General features: G+C 34.9%; 1 protein-coding gene across 1 annotated transcript in view; it reads right to left on the reverse strand.

The window, feature by feature from the left end:
* Window positions 1–1,514: 1,514 nt before the first annotated feature.
* Window positions 1,515–13,757, reverse strand: part of LOC117122422 (pyruvate dehydrogenase protein X component, mitochondrial-like) — a 14,646-nt gene continuing 2,403 nt past the window's right edge. The window contains exons 4-11 of the mRNA XM_033267981.1: window positions 11,869–12,065; window positions 11,378–11,476; window positions 10,460–10,607; window positions 7,819–7,884; window positions 6,020–6,157; window positions 4,578–4,736; window positions 2,834–2,898; window positions 1,515–2,102 (exon numbers count right to left, since the gene is read on the reverse strand). Coding sequence (XP_033123872.1) covers window positions 1,862–2,102; window positions 2,834–2,898; window positions 4,578–4,736; window positions 6,020–6,157; window positions 7,819–7,884; window positions 10,460–10,607; window positions 11,378–11,476; window positions 11,869–12,065 — 1,113 coding nt within the window. The 3' untranslated portion in view covers window positions 1,515–1,861. The remainder of the gene's footprint in view (window positions 2,103–2,833; window positions 2,899–4,577; window positions 4,737–6,019; window positions 6,158–7,818; window positions 7,885–10,459; window positions 10,608–11,377; window positions 11,477–11,868; window positions 12,066–13,757) is intronic.

Below are 13,757 nucleotides of genomic sequence, written 5' to 3' on the forward strand. Positions count from 1 at the left end.
GCCCCACCTTTTGCATGCTCCAGTACCATCGGTGGACGCCGTCCGAGCTTTTAGAAACACGCCCTCAAACTTCCACCAGATGTCTTTCCACCACTTTTTGGGTATTTTGAGGCGTGTATTTAGCATGATTCCGAGTTGTGTACAGGGTGTTTAAGGCGTGTATTTGGATATGTTCTGAAGCATGTGGGTGTAATTTTGGAAGTGTAACATTATAAATGTATACACATTAGATATAATTCGGTATACTTTATTAAAAAAAAGACATATGGCAGCCAGAGCTGAATTGCATATGCATCTTGTATTTAAAATAAAATCGTCTAAAATAATTAGATCCAGTGAATTCTCTGGAAAAAAAATACATTTAAAAAAAAGGGCTTAAAATTTATTTGACAAAAAGTGTCATGATGTGCCTACATATGTAGATAGTTGTAGGCATGTTCATACAAATTGTTATACAATTCCAATTTCTGTTTCACTATCATCATCATTTCAGCGTAAACATAGCCACCCCATAGATATTTGATATATTTTTGTCGAATAAATAAATGAAGGTGCTGCAAGCAGAGCATAACATCTTTGAGCAATGGCGGCTGTTGGATATGGTTTGGCGCAGCGGGAACATTTTGTTTCCCAACCTTGAGGTCTGGGTTTCAATCCCTTGCTGTGCATTTTGCTGTCCTTGAGCAAGGTACTTTATCTGCATTGTTTCTCTCCACCTAGGATTATAAATGGGTACCTGGTGGGGTTGCCTGCTCCTGCGCTGATTACCAGCAGCAACACTTAAAGCATGTGGACCCAATGACCAGGGAAAAGAACTGCACTTTATAACCTCAAGGAACAGGCACTAATAAGCTCTTTTTAACACATCTAATTCTATTTTGGTGCACACATTGATATCTATCGGCACTGACTGCTGTGAGACAACATATCTGTGATGAATTTGTGGAAGATTCTTGCTTGCTTGTGGCAGTGCGAAGGGCGTCCTGATTTCCAGGAGACTCCCGCGACTTCCAGGAGACTTGGGACCCCTGGATTTGAAACTCAAGAAACTAAACACAATGATATGAAAATCTACAAAGATCTGAATAAAGACAAACAAAACTTCTGCTGTTGTTAGAAATAAACTTATAATATCTTTACATAATCATTTAATCATTTTTAACGTTAACTCTACCAAGTTAGTTTAGACATATGAGGCATGTTGTGGCGAAATGGTAAAGTTGTCGCACAGTCCAGTATTGAGTAGATGAGCTATAAAATATGGGAGCTCAAAAAATTGCTAAAAAATCCAAATTTGTTTTTTACTATAGGTCAACAGTTTAATGTCTTATTAATCATGTCTCAAAGTATTAGTTCTGGAAGTGGTTAACAAATTGTTTATTTAATGTTATTTTTCATAGTTCACTATATTAAACAATGTATGCACAAATACCTTTGAAAGGCAATTACTCAAAATCCTGTTTATCTTGACTCTAAGAGTACTGTACTTTCACTTTCCAATAACTTTGGTTTGAAATGTCCAATTTGAATGAATGACCCCTCATTTTAAATATCACATACTCAGGTATTTGAAAATACCAATAACTTGAATTTCAATTTTTGCTACAACTTAGCCATTTTGCCACAACATGCCTCATATATTCTCACAGCAGACAAACACATTTTTCACTTAAAATGTTCAGCATTCCATTGGGATTTGTTTAAAAATAACCCAAGTTTCAGAAAATAATGGTAAATAAATGAGAATATTTGAACAGAAATATTTCAGATAAACATTATATAATTTGTATAATTTAAGAGTTTCTATGATCTCATTATGAGTGAAGTGGGTAAGAGGGAGGGAAGGGAGACCCTAATAAAATCATAACAAGCCTAGCCTCATTGGGTTTTCCAGATTAGACTTTAATGATTGTAAGAAGGCTGCCGCGAGAGCATCGTCCACAACTCTTGCATCACTTGAAAGGGTGAGCGTCATTACTGTTCTTGCCTGGTTCGTATCTGTCAATTGCACCTTTGATGTCCCGACTGCAAGAATACATGCTTGAGGTGGGTTAATAACGGCGCTGAACTCACCAATGCCAAACATGCCCAAGTTTGATATACTAGGTAAAAATCAGAAACAAAGAAATCAAACAATATTGAGATAAAAATATTTTTAAATTCAAATCTAGTTAGTACTTTTATATTAATCTCTAAAATTAATGTTCTTGTTTCTCAAGTTAAATGTACATGCACGGGTGAACACACTATATTTTGCTGCTCACTCTGCAACTCTCTTTTGGTACTACATTATATAAAATTGCTAATCTACTCAGTTTCCCTGCCACACTTCTCACCATCCCTGCCATATTCCTCATCATTACCGCAATCCTCCTCACAACCTCTGCCCTACTCCTCACCATCCCTGGCAGTCCTCACCATCACTGGCAGTCCTCACCATCACTGGCAGTCCTCACCATCACTGGCAGTCCACACCATCTCTGCCCTACTCCCTACCATCCCTCACCATCACTGCCATACTCACCATCCCTGCCATACTCCTCACCATTACTGTTATCCTCACCATCCCTGCTATACTCCTCAACATCACTGCTATCCTCACCATCTCTGCCATACTCCTCACCAATACTGTTGTCCTCACCATCCCTACCATACTCCTCAACATCATTGTTATCCTCACCATCCCTGCCATACTCCTCACCATCACTATTATCCCTGAAATCTCTCATTATCTCTGCCTTACTCTTCAACATCACTGCTATCCTTACCACCCCTGCCATACTCCTCACAATCACTGCCATCCTCACCAACACTGCCATACATTTCATCTTACCTGAATGACCCACCCTGGAATTCATGAAGCTGAAGTTTGCCGTCACGAGCTCTAGATGCCAAGTCCTAAAACACAAAATTATTGAACAACATGAAACTTAAATATTTAAATCTAAATAAGAAATATTGTTTATCAGGTAAGTGATGTCATACTGTGTCATACTCCTCTCTTTGTAAAATTACAGTGATATAAACATGGAATAGAACTGTACATACACTTATATTACTACTTGTATTATTATTTACCCTATGCTATATAGTCATTCATACATATATAAAATACATGAAATAAAACTTTGTATAAAGATATACTGTCTATATGAAAACCCCCTCATTAATTAAATTCTAAACTTAAGAGGATCAAATAAGTTCTAATGAAACACACATAAAACAATACACATTTTACCAAACATTTACTATCCACATATTGTACAGTACAGGTATATATCTTTACCATATTGAAAAGGGATTCAAATTTATGTTTCAAAATAAATGTCTTTCATATCAGTGCCATAACATGGTGCATTGGAAATTGTTTTCATAAAGAATAATAAGCAAGCAAGCATGCATTAGCATGAGATTAAAAATTCTTTATGAGTATTTGTAGAAATCACACTTGCTATCTACAGATTGAAGGTCAGAATGACATAAAGGCACAGGTCCTCTCCACTTGGTTGTATTGTTAGTTAATAGGATCTTTATTGTAGGACTAAATATAACGGTAGGCCTCAGTACACATCCAATGTTTGCTTTCAAAGATTTAGTAAATTTACACACAGTGATTGGTCATATTTATCAGTTAAATACTGTAGAGCAGATGTTAAGATTTTGTTCTTAATAGCATATCTTTTTGTTGTGAGGCTAAATGTAAGGGTGCTCTCTGTGAGTGACGAGACAACCAGCATGGTCCTGGAGCATGGTCCTGAATAAAGCCTCCCTGTTTTATGAAGTTAGATCATTGGTAGTGGGTCAGGACATGGTTATTGATTATGGTTTGGAGATTGTTAAAAAACATAACTGAAAAATATTGATATAATCTAGAGAACTCTAGATAAATGGTTCTAGGTCTTATTCTCAATCATTTCTTGAATGCAGTTTTTAAATTTTATTTTGGGTGGTTGTTATGTACAATATTTGTTGTGTTGCCTACTTTATTAATTAATTAATGTTTTATATCTTGTAATGTTAGAAATAATTCAATTATTATAAATAATTCAATAATAATAACAATAATTTTTATATCTTTATCATATTTTGATGTCATTACTGAAAATTTTAGGTGTTTTAATTAGGTCTAGTAATTTTCTAGTTGATATGTATGTCTTTGTATGTATTTTTAATGTTTTGGCCATTCTTGGTGAATTTTTTATACATATAATATTTTTTATATTCTTCAATTCTTTGTAAATACACTTATTTCAGCCCTTGGCTGCCATTTGCATATTTATATTATACCTGAATAAATAACAAAATAAATAAATAAGACCTTTTGATAGCCTTAATACCACTGCCAGAAGAATAGTCAAATCAATTGATGAAATTTCCAGCATTCGCATATTGACTGCTTTGCTGCACATGGTTTGAAAGTTAAGACAAAAGGTGATCTTGAGACTGTTCTATGCCCTGAGACAAAGTCTAGGGTCATTGTGATGTCTTAGCTCAACCTATCTATAGCAGTAGGCCTACCCTCAATCTAATTTTAGGATGATTTCTTGAGATACATATACTGTAACTGCAGTACTTACTCTCACACTTTCTGATATCTGTTTTAATCCTTTGCTGGCTGCATCCACCACAATCGGGGTAATTAGACCTTGTTCTGTTGTTACGGCAACTGATATGTCGATACTGGGCATGTGTACAACATCTTCACCATTCCATTGGGAGTTGACATCAGGGTGTTCCTGGATTTGACAAGTATTAAAGAAGTACAATAGAGTTAAAATTTAAAAAGTGATAACATGTTCAAAATCTGTAAGCTATCAACAGGCCATCTTGTAGTTTCATGCACATAATGAATAGGTCAATGTTCAATACAAATATAGATAAACAAGAAAGCTATAGAATAGCTAGTACAATCATTGGCTGGTTATTATAAAGAATTATCACCACAGATTTTATATAGATATAAAAACAACAGTTAAAATACACTAGACAAAAACCTTCAAAACATAATACTAGGCTAATTACAAATAGTTAACCTTAAGTGGAAGCCTCTTAAGATATTTGAGGCATGTTGTAGCAAAAACTGAAATTCAAGTTATTGGAATTTACAGATACCTGAGTATGTGATCTTTAAAATGAGGGGACATTCATTGAAATTGGACATTTCAAGCCCAAGTTATTGGAAAAAGAAAGGGAAAGTACAGCACTCTTGGAGTCAAGATTGAATTTGTCTTTTTATCTTCATTTTGGTGAAATAAATATTGAATACTGAAAAAAAGATGAACATGATTTTGAGTATTAAATTACCTTCCCAAGTTATTTGTGCACACATTGTTTAATAGATATAGCTATCAAAATAACGTTAAATAAAAGATTTGTTGACCACTTCCAGAACTAATACTTTGGGACATGATTAATAAGCCATTAAACTGTTGATCTATAATGAAAAACCAATTTGAATTTTTAGGAAGTTTTTAGGCTCCCATATTTTATAGCTCATTTACTCAATACTGGCCTGTGTGACAACTTAACCATTTCAGCACTACATGCCTCATTTTTGAGTGCAAAATAGCAACTGATTACTCATTGTTTGAATTGCTATTAGTAATGTACTAATGTACTATTAGTGTTTGGGGTCACAAATGTCATGTTTATAATGCAAGACAGTCTGTATTCTCTAAAGATAAGAGAGATAATATAACAGTAGTTAGACAAATACCATTCACCTTCAACTTTCTATATTTACATTATCAAAACATTTTGATATAATCCAAAAAAAAAACCAAAACCAACATATTTATTAAAGATAAAAACATCATAAAATGGATAGATAAAATGTACAAAATTGCACAAAATATCTGGAGGCCTTTCATTTTTGAAAGGCAAAATATATTTCAACAAAATGCAATATAAAGGATCAATTATAATTGAGAAGGTTTGACAATTCACTACAACTACCACAGCCTAAATATTTGGCCAAGGAAGAACTTCACTGTTCCTAATCATGAAGTAATTTACAAACCTTGAGAGCCATTGCAGCTGCCTTGATCACAAAGTCGTTGACCGAGAGTTTAGTTTTGTCCTTTGCAAATGATTTCCTTAATTTTAATATTGAATCTACTGTACATTCTATTGTGGAGTATGCATGTGGAACAGTACTCTAAAGAAAAACAAAAATCTATTTTTAACAGGCCACCATATACAAAATAAATGTTAATATAAATCTTATGAATTATTTATTTATGTATTTCAACAATTTTTGTGAGGGTGGTCCATCCATTTGGACTTTCAGTACATAAAAGACACAATAATAAACGATGAAAATTAAACTAGATCTTTAACATTAACAAATAAATTAATTAAAAACAGAAAATATAAAATCAGAAAATTTTAATAAAATAATGATTTAAAGAAAAAATATAAGATAATAATTAACAAAATGAAAATTAAAGTAAAAGTGACACATTTCAATTTAAAGAGACAGAAAAATAATTGAAAAAATTATAAATTAAATCTAGAGAATTAAAGGACACATTAAAGACATTGAAAAATAATTGAAAAAAGTCCAAAGAGTCAATGAATCATTTTAAATATCACATTTAGAAAAAAGTGATAGGTTTATAAAACCCTGCCCAGACACATTTTATTTGACAACATGTAACATACCAAAATATGGTCATGATGACATCACATCATGATCATATATAGGCACATCATCACTTTTTTGGGCATACAACATTTTTTTTGACGAAGAAAATTTGATATTCTCGACAAAGCTTTATATAAATACCCTGTCAATTCATTCCAACTTGTATACTGTGTCCTTGGATTATCTCATTTGAATCAGGGTGTTGGGTTCAAACCCGGGGAGCTCACTTGCATACCAACCAAACAGGGAGGGGGGGGGGGTGCCGCAGCCACTTCAAGACATGAGACACTTGCGCTACCTATTTTACTGAAAATACTTATGGACTTGAACTACCATTTAACAAAATCACAGGACGACAGGAAAAAGTTCACTCAATAGTGCCAGAGAGTGCGCAATATTTACTGGTTCCCGATGGCAAAAAGTGTCCCATCCGGTCGCAATCTCGTGGCTGTACCAAAAGTAGGCTTAGCAAGGGGCTTACCAGCTTAGCACCCAGTCTAGCTTGAAATTCCTGCTAACAACCTACGGAAAATAGTGGCACTTTGACACAGGATAGGCCAGGGACTTTAGCCACTAATTTCACCCTGGTTATTTCCCACACTTGTGCTACAAAATCCTTGCAAGTATACCCCATAAATGCTGCAATTCCCCCATATTTCCCACACTTGTGCTACCAAGTCCTCAAAAATATACCCCGTAAATACAGCACCTCCAGGTATAGAAATATTCAAATCCCGATGGAAAACGTGGCCAAAAAAGTGTCTCCTTAATTATAGGGCTGTCCTGTTAATAGGGGTGTAGCAGGGATGTAGTTATGGTGGGCGGAGGTGGGTGGGGTCACCCAGCCATGAAGTTTTCTACCCAGACTAAAGCAAATTTCATAGCCCTCCACCCACCTTTATCAACCCACTTGCCCATAAAATCTACTCTTGTTATTTAGAGTATACTAGTGTTATCATCCACCCACCTTAAAATGTGTATTACCCATCCTATAAGTTTGTCACAGTTTAGTGGGAGGAGAATTGGAAATTTTAGAGTTTTTGGTCAGAATCTCATAGCCTCGTTTGTAGAGCAACCTAATGCTATTATGGTCTCATTCTAATACAGTACATTTGTACAGACCAAGACAGAAAGGCAAAATTTATCATATAGTACTGTAAATAGAATCTCACCTTTGATTCCGTGAGTCGTCTTGCGATAACCTTTCGCATATTACTCAGTTCGATGTCATCATACAACTGGTTGAAAGCATAAAAAATATAACTTTGAATTAAACATTATTATGATTAAAATATACTGTAATAATGAAAATATGACAAATTCTAAATAATAAATCAATTTTATACTTGGCTATCTTTTATATTAAATGTAAGTAGCATCATTAATTCTTCTGAAATTGTCTAGAAATTAATATCACTAATGGGTCTCAGTGGCAGATTCACCCCCCTAACCTACACTCCCCTCCCCACCACCTAGATTTTTCAAAATTATTTTTTTTAAAAAGAGAGAAAAAAAGAAAATTATATTTAAATTTAAGTCTGAGAATGCCATAATCATAAATTTTCTTTCTTCTTCCCAAACAATGGTGTGCAGGTGTAGTACAGCTATAGCAATGTGATACATAGCATTTGCTTCTCAATTCCAGGTTCCTAGATAAAGTCTTTGCAAAAACAGTTTACAATTGATGTAATTGTGTAGAGCCGGGGTTCTTAAATTTTGTCATGTGGCTTGCAAGCAATTTCAATCTGGTCACAATAGATTTCAGCCGAAAAAGACCACGTAAAAAATAAACAAAAACAACTGGTACATGCTAAATGATGGGATTTATCCTGGAAGATAACACGTTGTGAAGAGAAATAACCATGATCCCAGAGTGCCATTTCTGCCATGAATTTGTCATAAAAAAGGAAATACAATTAAATTCTCATAAAATAAATGAGATTCCCAGCATGAGTTATATGTCTGCACTTAGTACCTATGACTAACAGTACCGGAGGGAGTGAAGCAGGTGAGCATTGCGTATAAATGTTTGTTTACGTATCCGTATTATGATGTGATAATAATGATTCTTTGAATGAGAATCCCAGCATGAGTTGTATGTATGTCTGCACTCAGTACCTATGACTAACAGTACCGGAGGGAGTGAAGCAGGTGAGCATTGTGTATAAATGTTTGTTTACGTATCCGTATTATGACTGTCTCTTATACACATCTAGATGTGTATAAGAGACAGTAATAGGGGTGTAGCAGGGATGTAGTTATGGTGGGCGGAGGTGGGTGGGGTCACCCAGCCATGAAGTTTTCTACCCAGACTAAAGCAAATTTCATAGCCCTCCACCCACCTTTATCAACCCACTTGCCCATAAAATCTACTCTTGTTATTTAGAGTATTTATAATTATTTCTCCAGATATGTCGTTATTCATAGGAGCCTTAGAATAGAACTTGTTTATTTGCCTTTGTTAAGTTGAACTATTTCTATTATAATTATTATTAATAGTAGAAGTACAGTATATATACTTTAAATGATATATTTTTGTTACTACCATTATTAATATTACTGAACTAACCATTCAAAAAACAAATCTTAACACGTTGACTGCCAGACCTTTTTTTTAGGTTCCTTCCTGTGTGCCAGAACAAGAATATATGTACAAACATCCTTTTTTGACGTTAATATCATCAAAATGGTGTGTCTAATAAATTGGCGAGAAAATATTAGGGGACGATTAAACTCGTCACCTGCACTGGGACAGCATTTCTTATTGCCTCTGCCAAGTGCGAGTTTCCTCATCCGCTTTTTGCATGGTTTGGTATATGCCCAGAGGGCACCCCTACTCGTACAATCGATATACTGCCAGCAGAATAATCACAACAAATATACATCCGCTATTTGTACGATATCGTCTAGGTGTATCTTCCCCGAACTACTAGCCGTTAAGTCTGTGGTTCTACAATGCATAACAAAGATGTAATAAACACTAGAATGTTACCCCAATTATGACAGGTATAGTCATCACTAGCACCGTCAGCAAAACCCTCGTCGCTAGCAGCCAACGTGTTAAGTAATGAAATAATTGATACTGAACAATATACATATACCATAGTTTCTCAGTATAAGCCCACATCTGGTATAAGGCCACCTACATTACACACAATTTTACACACAAGCCTTTCCTCATGCAAAAGTCCAGGGTATGGTTTGAATGAATGCTTAGCTGACTTTTTAAAATACTTTCTGGGGAAAAGATTGGCTTTGAATTGGCATGCAGTGCGGAAAAATTGCCTTTTGTTTGGCCATCCCTGAAAATGATTCAGAGGTCCCAAGTCTCCTGGATATGGCTTGAGTCTCCTGGAAATCGGGAAGGCCTCCCGCACTCCTGCAAGCAAGCAAGAACCTCCAGAAAAATAAGCTATCTCCTGCAAATTCATGATATTTGCATGTTTTTACTAATTTTTAATCCTGTATTACCAATTGTCTCCTAGATGTCACAAGTCAATGGGTATTACCATCCACAGCAAAATATATTTAGATGTGTCAAGAAAGCTCATTTAAACAGATCACCCGGATGTGGATCCTTCTAACTTGGGACCCCTGGGGAGTGTTCATGCAGTCACTTTTAAATTTAAAAGTGATTGTGAAAGGAGGATTCTTGTGTATTAAGCCAACCCTCACCCACCCACCAAATTGGCCTAAATTTGTGTTCACAGGGGATAGGCTTATACCAGAGGGACTATGGTATCAAATAAATAAAATCAAACAAATATCTTAACAATTTAGCTACAATGTCTACAAGGATGAAAAGGAAATTACCTTTTTACTCTGAATTTCTGGATCTGAGGTTTGTCTAGTTTCTGGAATTTTTTGGTTCTCACTTGGTGTTACAACCGGGGTTGTTGATTTTTTGGGTTGACTGCTATCTTTAGGTACGGGATCACTTGACATGTATCTTAACACGTCACTGCAAAGCAACAATTCGGATGTCATGAAAGATTTCAGACACATACTAAAATGGGTTATAATAGTTTGCATCAGAGGAGCTTCAATGCGTTTATTCTAAAATTTGTTTACTACACGCGCTATTTTAAACGATAATACGATAGAACGTTCATAAACAACAGTGCAATACAGCTGTACACACTGCTGGCAATGGATACTTGTCATATATTTTTAATGAAGTATACACATATAAACTCACATTAAGTAAGGCATACTTCAATTTTTATAATTTACTTTAATTATTGTTTCATTAATACTGTTGTCTATCATAAACTTATGCTGCTCTTCTCATATAAAGACATCTTGGAAATCACATAAGGTCTTGGATTTGATGTCGAATGTATGAAATGTGATAGGCTCGTCATCTTGACCTCTGATGCTTAGTGCCTAAAATTCATCACAAACACGTAAAATATAATAATGAGCTATTATCATTGTTATTTATAATTTTCGATACTAATTTGAGCCGATCTGAGTTTCTTTCTTATTCTACCATCTTCTAGGCTAGTCTATGTATACACTGTGTCGGCAGTGTCAATTTAAAGTTGGAGGTATGTCCTGGTCTCGACCCTGTAACATCATTATTGGATAGGCTTATCATCATAAGACTTCTACAAATGGATAAATAGTTCGAAGCAAGAAATCATGTTGTCTTTACCCAGTACTGCTCTATACTTTATTCGTGTAGAAAACTTTTAACTTAGGTATGTTAAAGAAGGTGGAGCATCCTACCCTTTGAGTATCCTGTTCTTAGGACCGGTGGGTTGAATATTGTTAGGATCAAGCTTATGAGTATCAATCAAGTATCTGACAGCTGGAGATAAACTTTGCCTGTAAATAATAACTATTAAATTATAACATAAATATTAACAAAAAATATAATTTAACAAATATTCAATTATAAAGTGTGTTATTATTATATTGTATTTTAATGAGAATTGTAATGTTAATAGGCTGTCTAGTAATATTAAAACCAAAATTAATCCCCCAATTGAGAGACAACACTAACATAGGGGGGTCCAGGAAATTTCCTCTAATATAACCTACAGTACTATAATCTACTTTCAAAAAAAAGGGGGAAGGCAGGGCCGCTTCTGAAATTCCACTCCCTAAATCTGCCCATGAAAAGGTAATACAAATCTTGACTACCTTCAATAAATAGGGTTTGTAAGTACTTCTGACATAATATCACAATACACAAAACTGGTAAAATCTTAACTTACCTTTCTTTGCTAAGAGGAGGTTGTGAACTTGACAACACACCTGTCTGAGAAGCATCAACATTTCCACTTGTACGAGTAGCAATAGCAGGTGTTGTCGACACCTGCTCAGGTATGTCCACATCTTTATAGTCCTCTCCTTCACCCACCATATATGCAATTAATGTGTTTATCTTTATATCTGATGTACCTTCACTAACCTTTATGGAGATATAAAGAATAAAATTATTAATGTATTAAAGATGTATTGTCCCCTGAAAGTGACAAAAATCATAAAAAGTAATTTTAAAATTTACTTGCTCATTTTGCAGCATAGAAATACTTAAATTTAAAAAAAATTGTACCGTGATTGTTGTACTTCATAATGATAATAAAACACTTCCAGTGACTGGAAGTGTTTCTATAATTTTTCGCTATAAAATTATGGGTAAACATTTTTTAAATATATTCATTTCTATACAGTATTTAAATTGATAATCTTTATGTTACTTCAAAATGAGCAAATTAATTTCAGCAAAGACTTTTCTGGTATCTTGCATCAGACAATACAACTTAATAATTTAATAATTCATCTGATGTACCTTCACTAAACCTTTATTGGAGAACTTCCTTGTAGTACAGAAATTCCGCACACAGACATGGCAGCTGTTCATTTTCATTTTCTCTACACAATTATGGAACAATTTACTGTACCTTACTCAATAAAAGAAGAAATTATTTATGGCCTAGTTTAGACTAGGTGGATAAACCCGGCTCAACTCACCAGGTTTATCCACGTGCCTGTCTGAACTAGGTGACTTATCTCAAGCCGGGCTGTGTTCCTATAGTAACTAGGCCTGGCGTGCAACCATGCTTAACTTTTCTAAACCAGGGTTTAATCACTGTAAAAAAATGACCAATTAGCTTTTAATTACGTGTTCTGTGAGGGAGTGTACATTTTGAGTACAATGTTTCGAAACTCGTTTCCTGGTTACGGTTCATTAATAGGCAAATGCTCGCACCTGGCTAATCCCGCTAGTCTGGACACCCAGCAAAGTTAAGCCGGGCTTAACCTCGAGCCGGGCTTTACGTAAGCTAGCTTATCTCCAAGTCTGAACGTAGCCTAAGTCTAGTTTGAAAACAGTTCTGTTCAATCCATAATGTCATCAAGTTTAACCCTGAAACCTTTATCGGAATGGTGTCAGGTAGGGGGATAGTTTTACCTCCAATTTAAGTTTGTTAGCTTAGGTAGTTAAGATTAGTTTTAGGTAGTTAAGATGTCCAGGGTATGAATGGGGTAAAAATGCATCCACTTGAATCACCGCTAACTGGCAGCCCCATCTGCGGTCCTAGCGGATTCTGGGGGTGGGAGGGTGAATGGTCACCCAGCAGCAATAAAAAAAAAATAGCTGAACAAAGGCCGGATGAGTTCCTCGGAGCCAACGGCCGAACAATGCTTAGTTTAATGAATAGGATTAGTTACATTAAAGCCCCATTCCTGGCAAAATTTCAGTTGTTATGAAAAATCTTATTTTTATATATGTTATAAAGATTTATAAATATAATACGAAATTGCTAGTTAACTGTATTTAGACATTCCTAAAAAAATGTAAAATAAGACTGAAATTTGATTTTTTTTGTTCCACACAAAAAATAAATGCGGATGAATTATTTATGTTTGATTTTGCGATAGGTCTGCGAAAAAATATAGTAGGCGCTGGAAACATTAAACTATCCAACACTGCTAGGCTAGGCCTAGCCTTAACTCGATTTAGGTTCTGTTATCACACATAAAAATGGCCAACATGATATTTTCCGTTGCTAGTATTGAAAATTGTGAAATATAATATTTCATAGAAATTATTTCAAATCTGTTAAAAAAATTATTCTGACCGAGATTTTGACAATTAAAC

The sequence above is a fragment of the Anneissia japonica genome, unplaced genomic scaffold, assembly GCF_011630105.1.
Source record: "Anneissia japonica isolate Jap-2015-1 unplaced genomic scaffold, ASM1163010v1 scaffold275_len1219475_cov178, whole genome shotgun sequence".
Classification (NCBI taxonomy): domain Eukaryota; kingdom Metazoa; phylum Echinodermata; class Crinoidea; order Comatulida; family Comatulidae; genus Anneissia; species Anneissia japonica.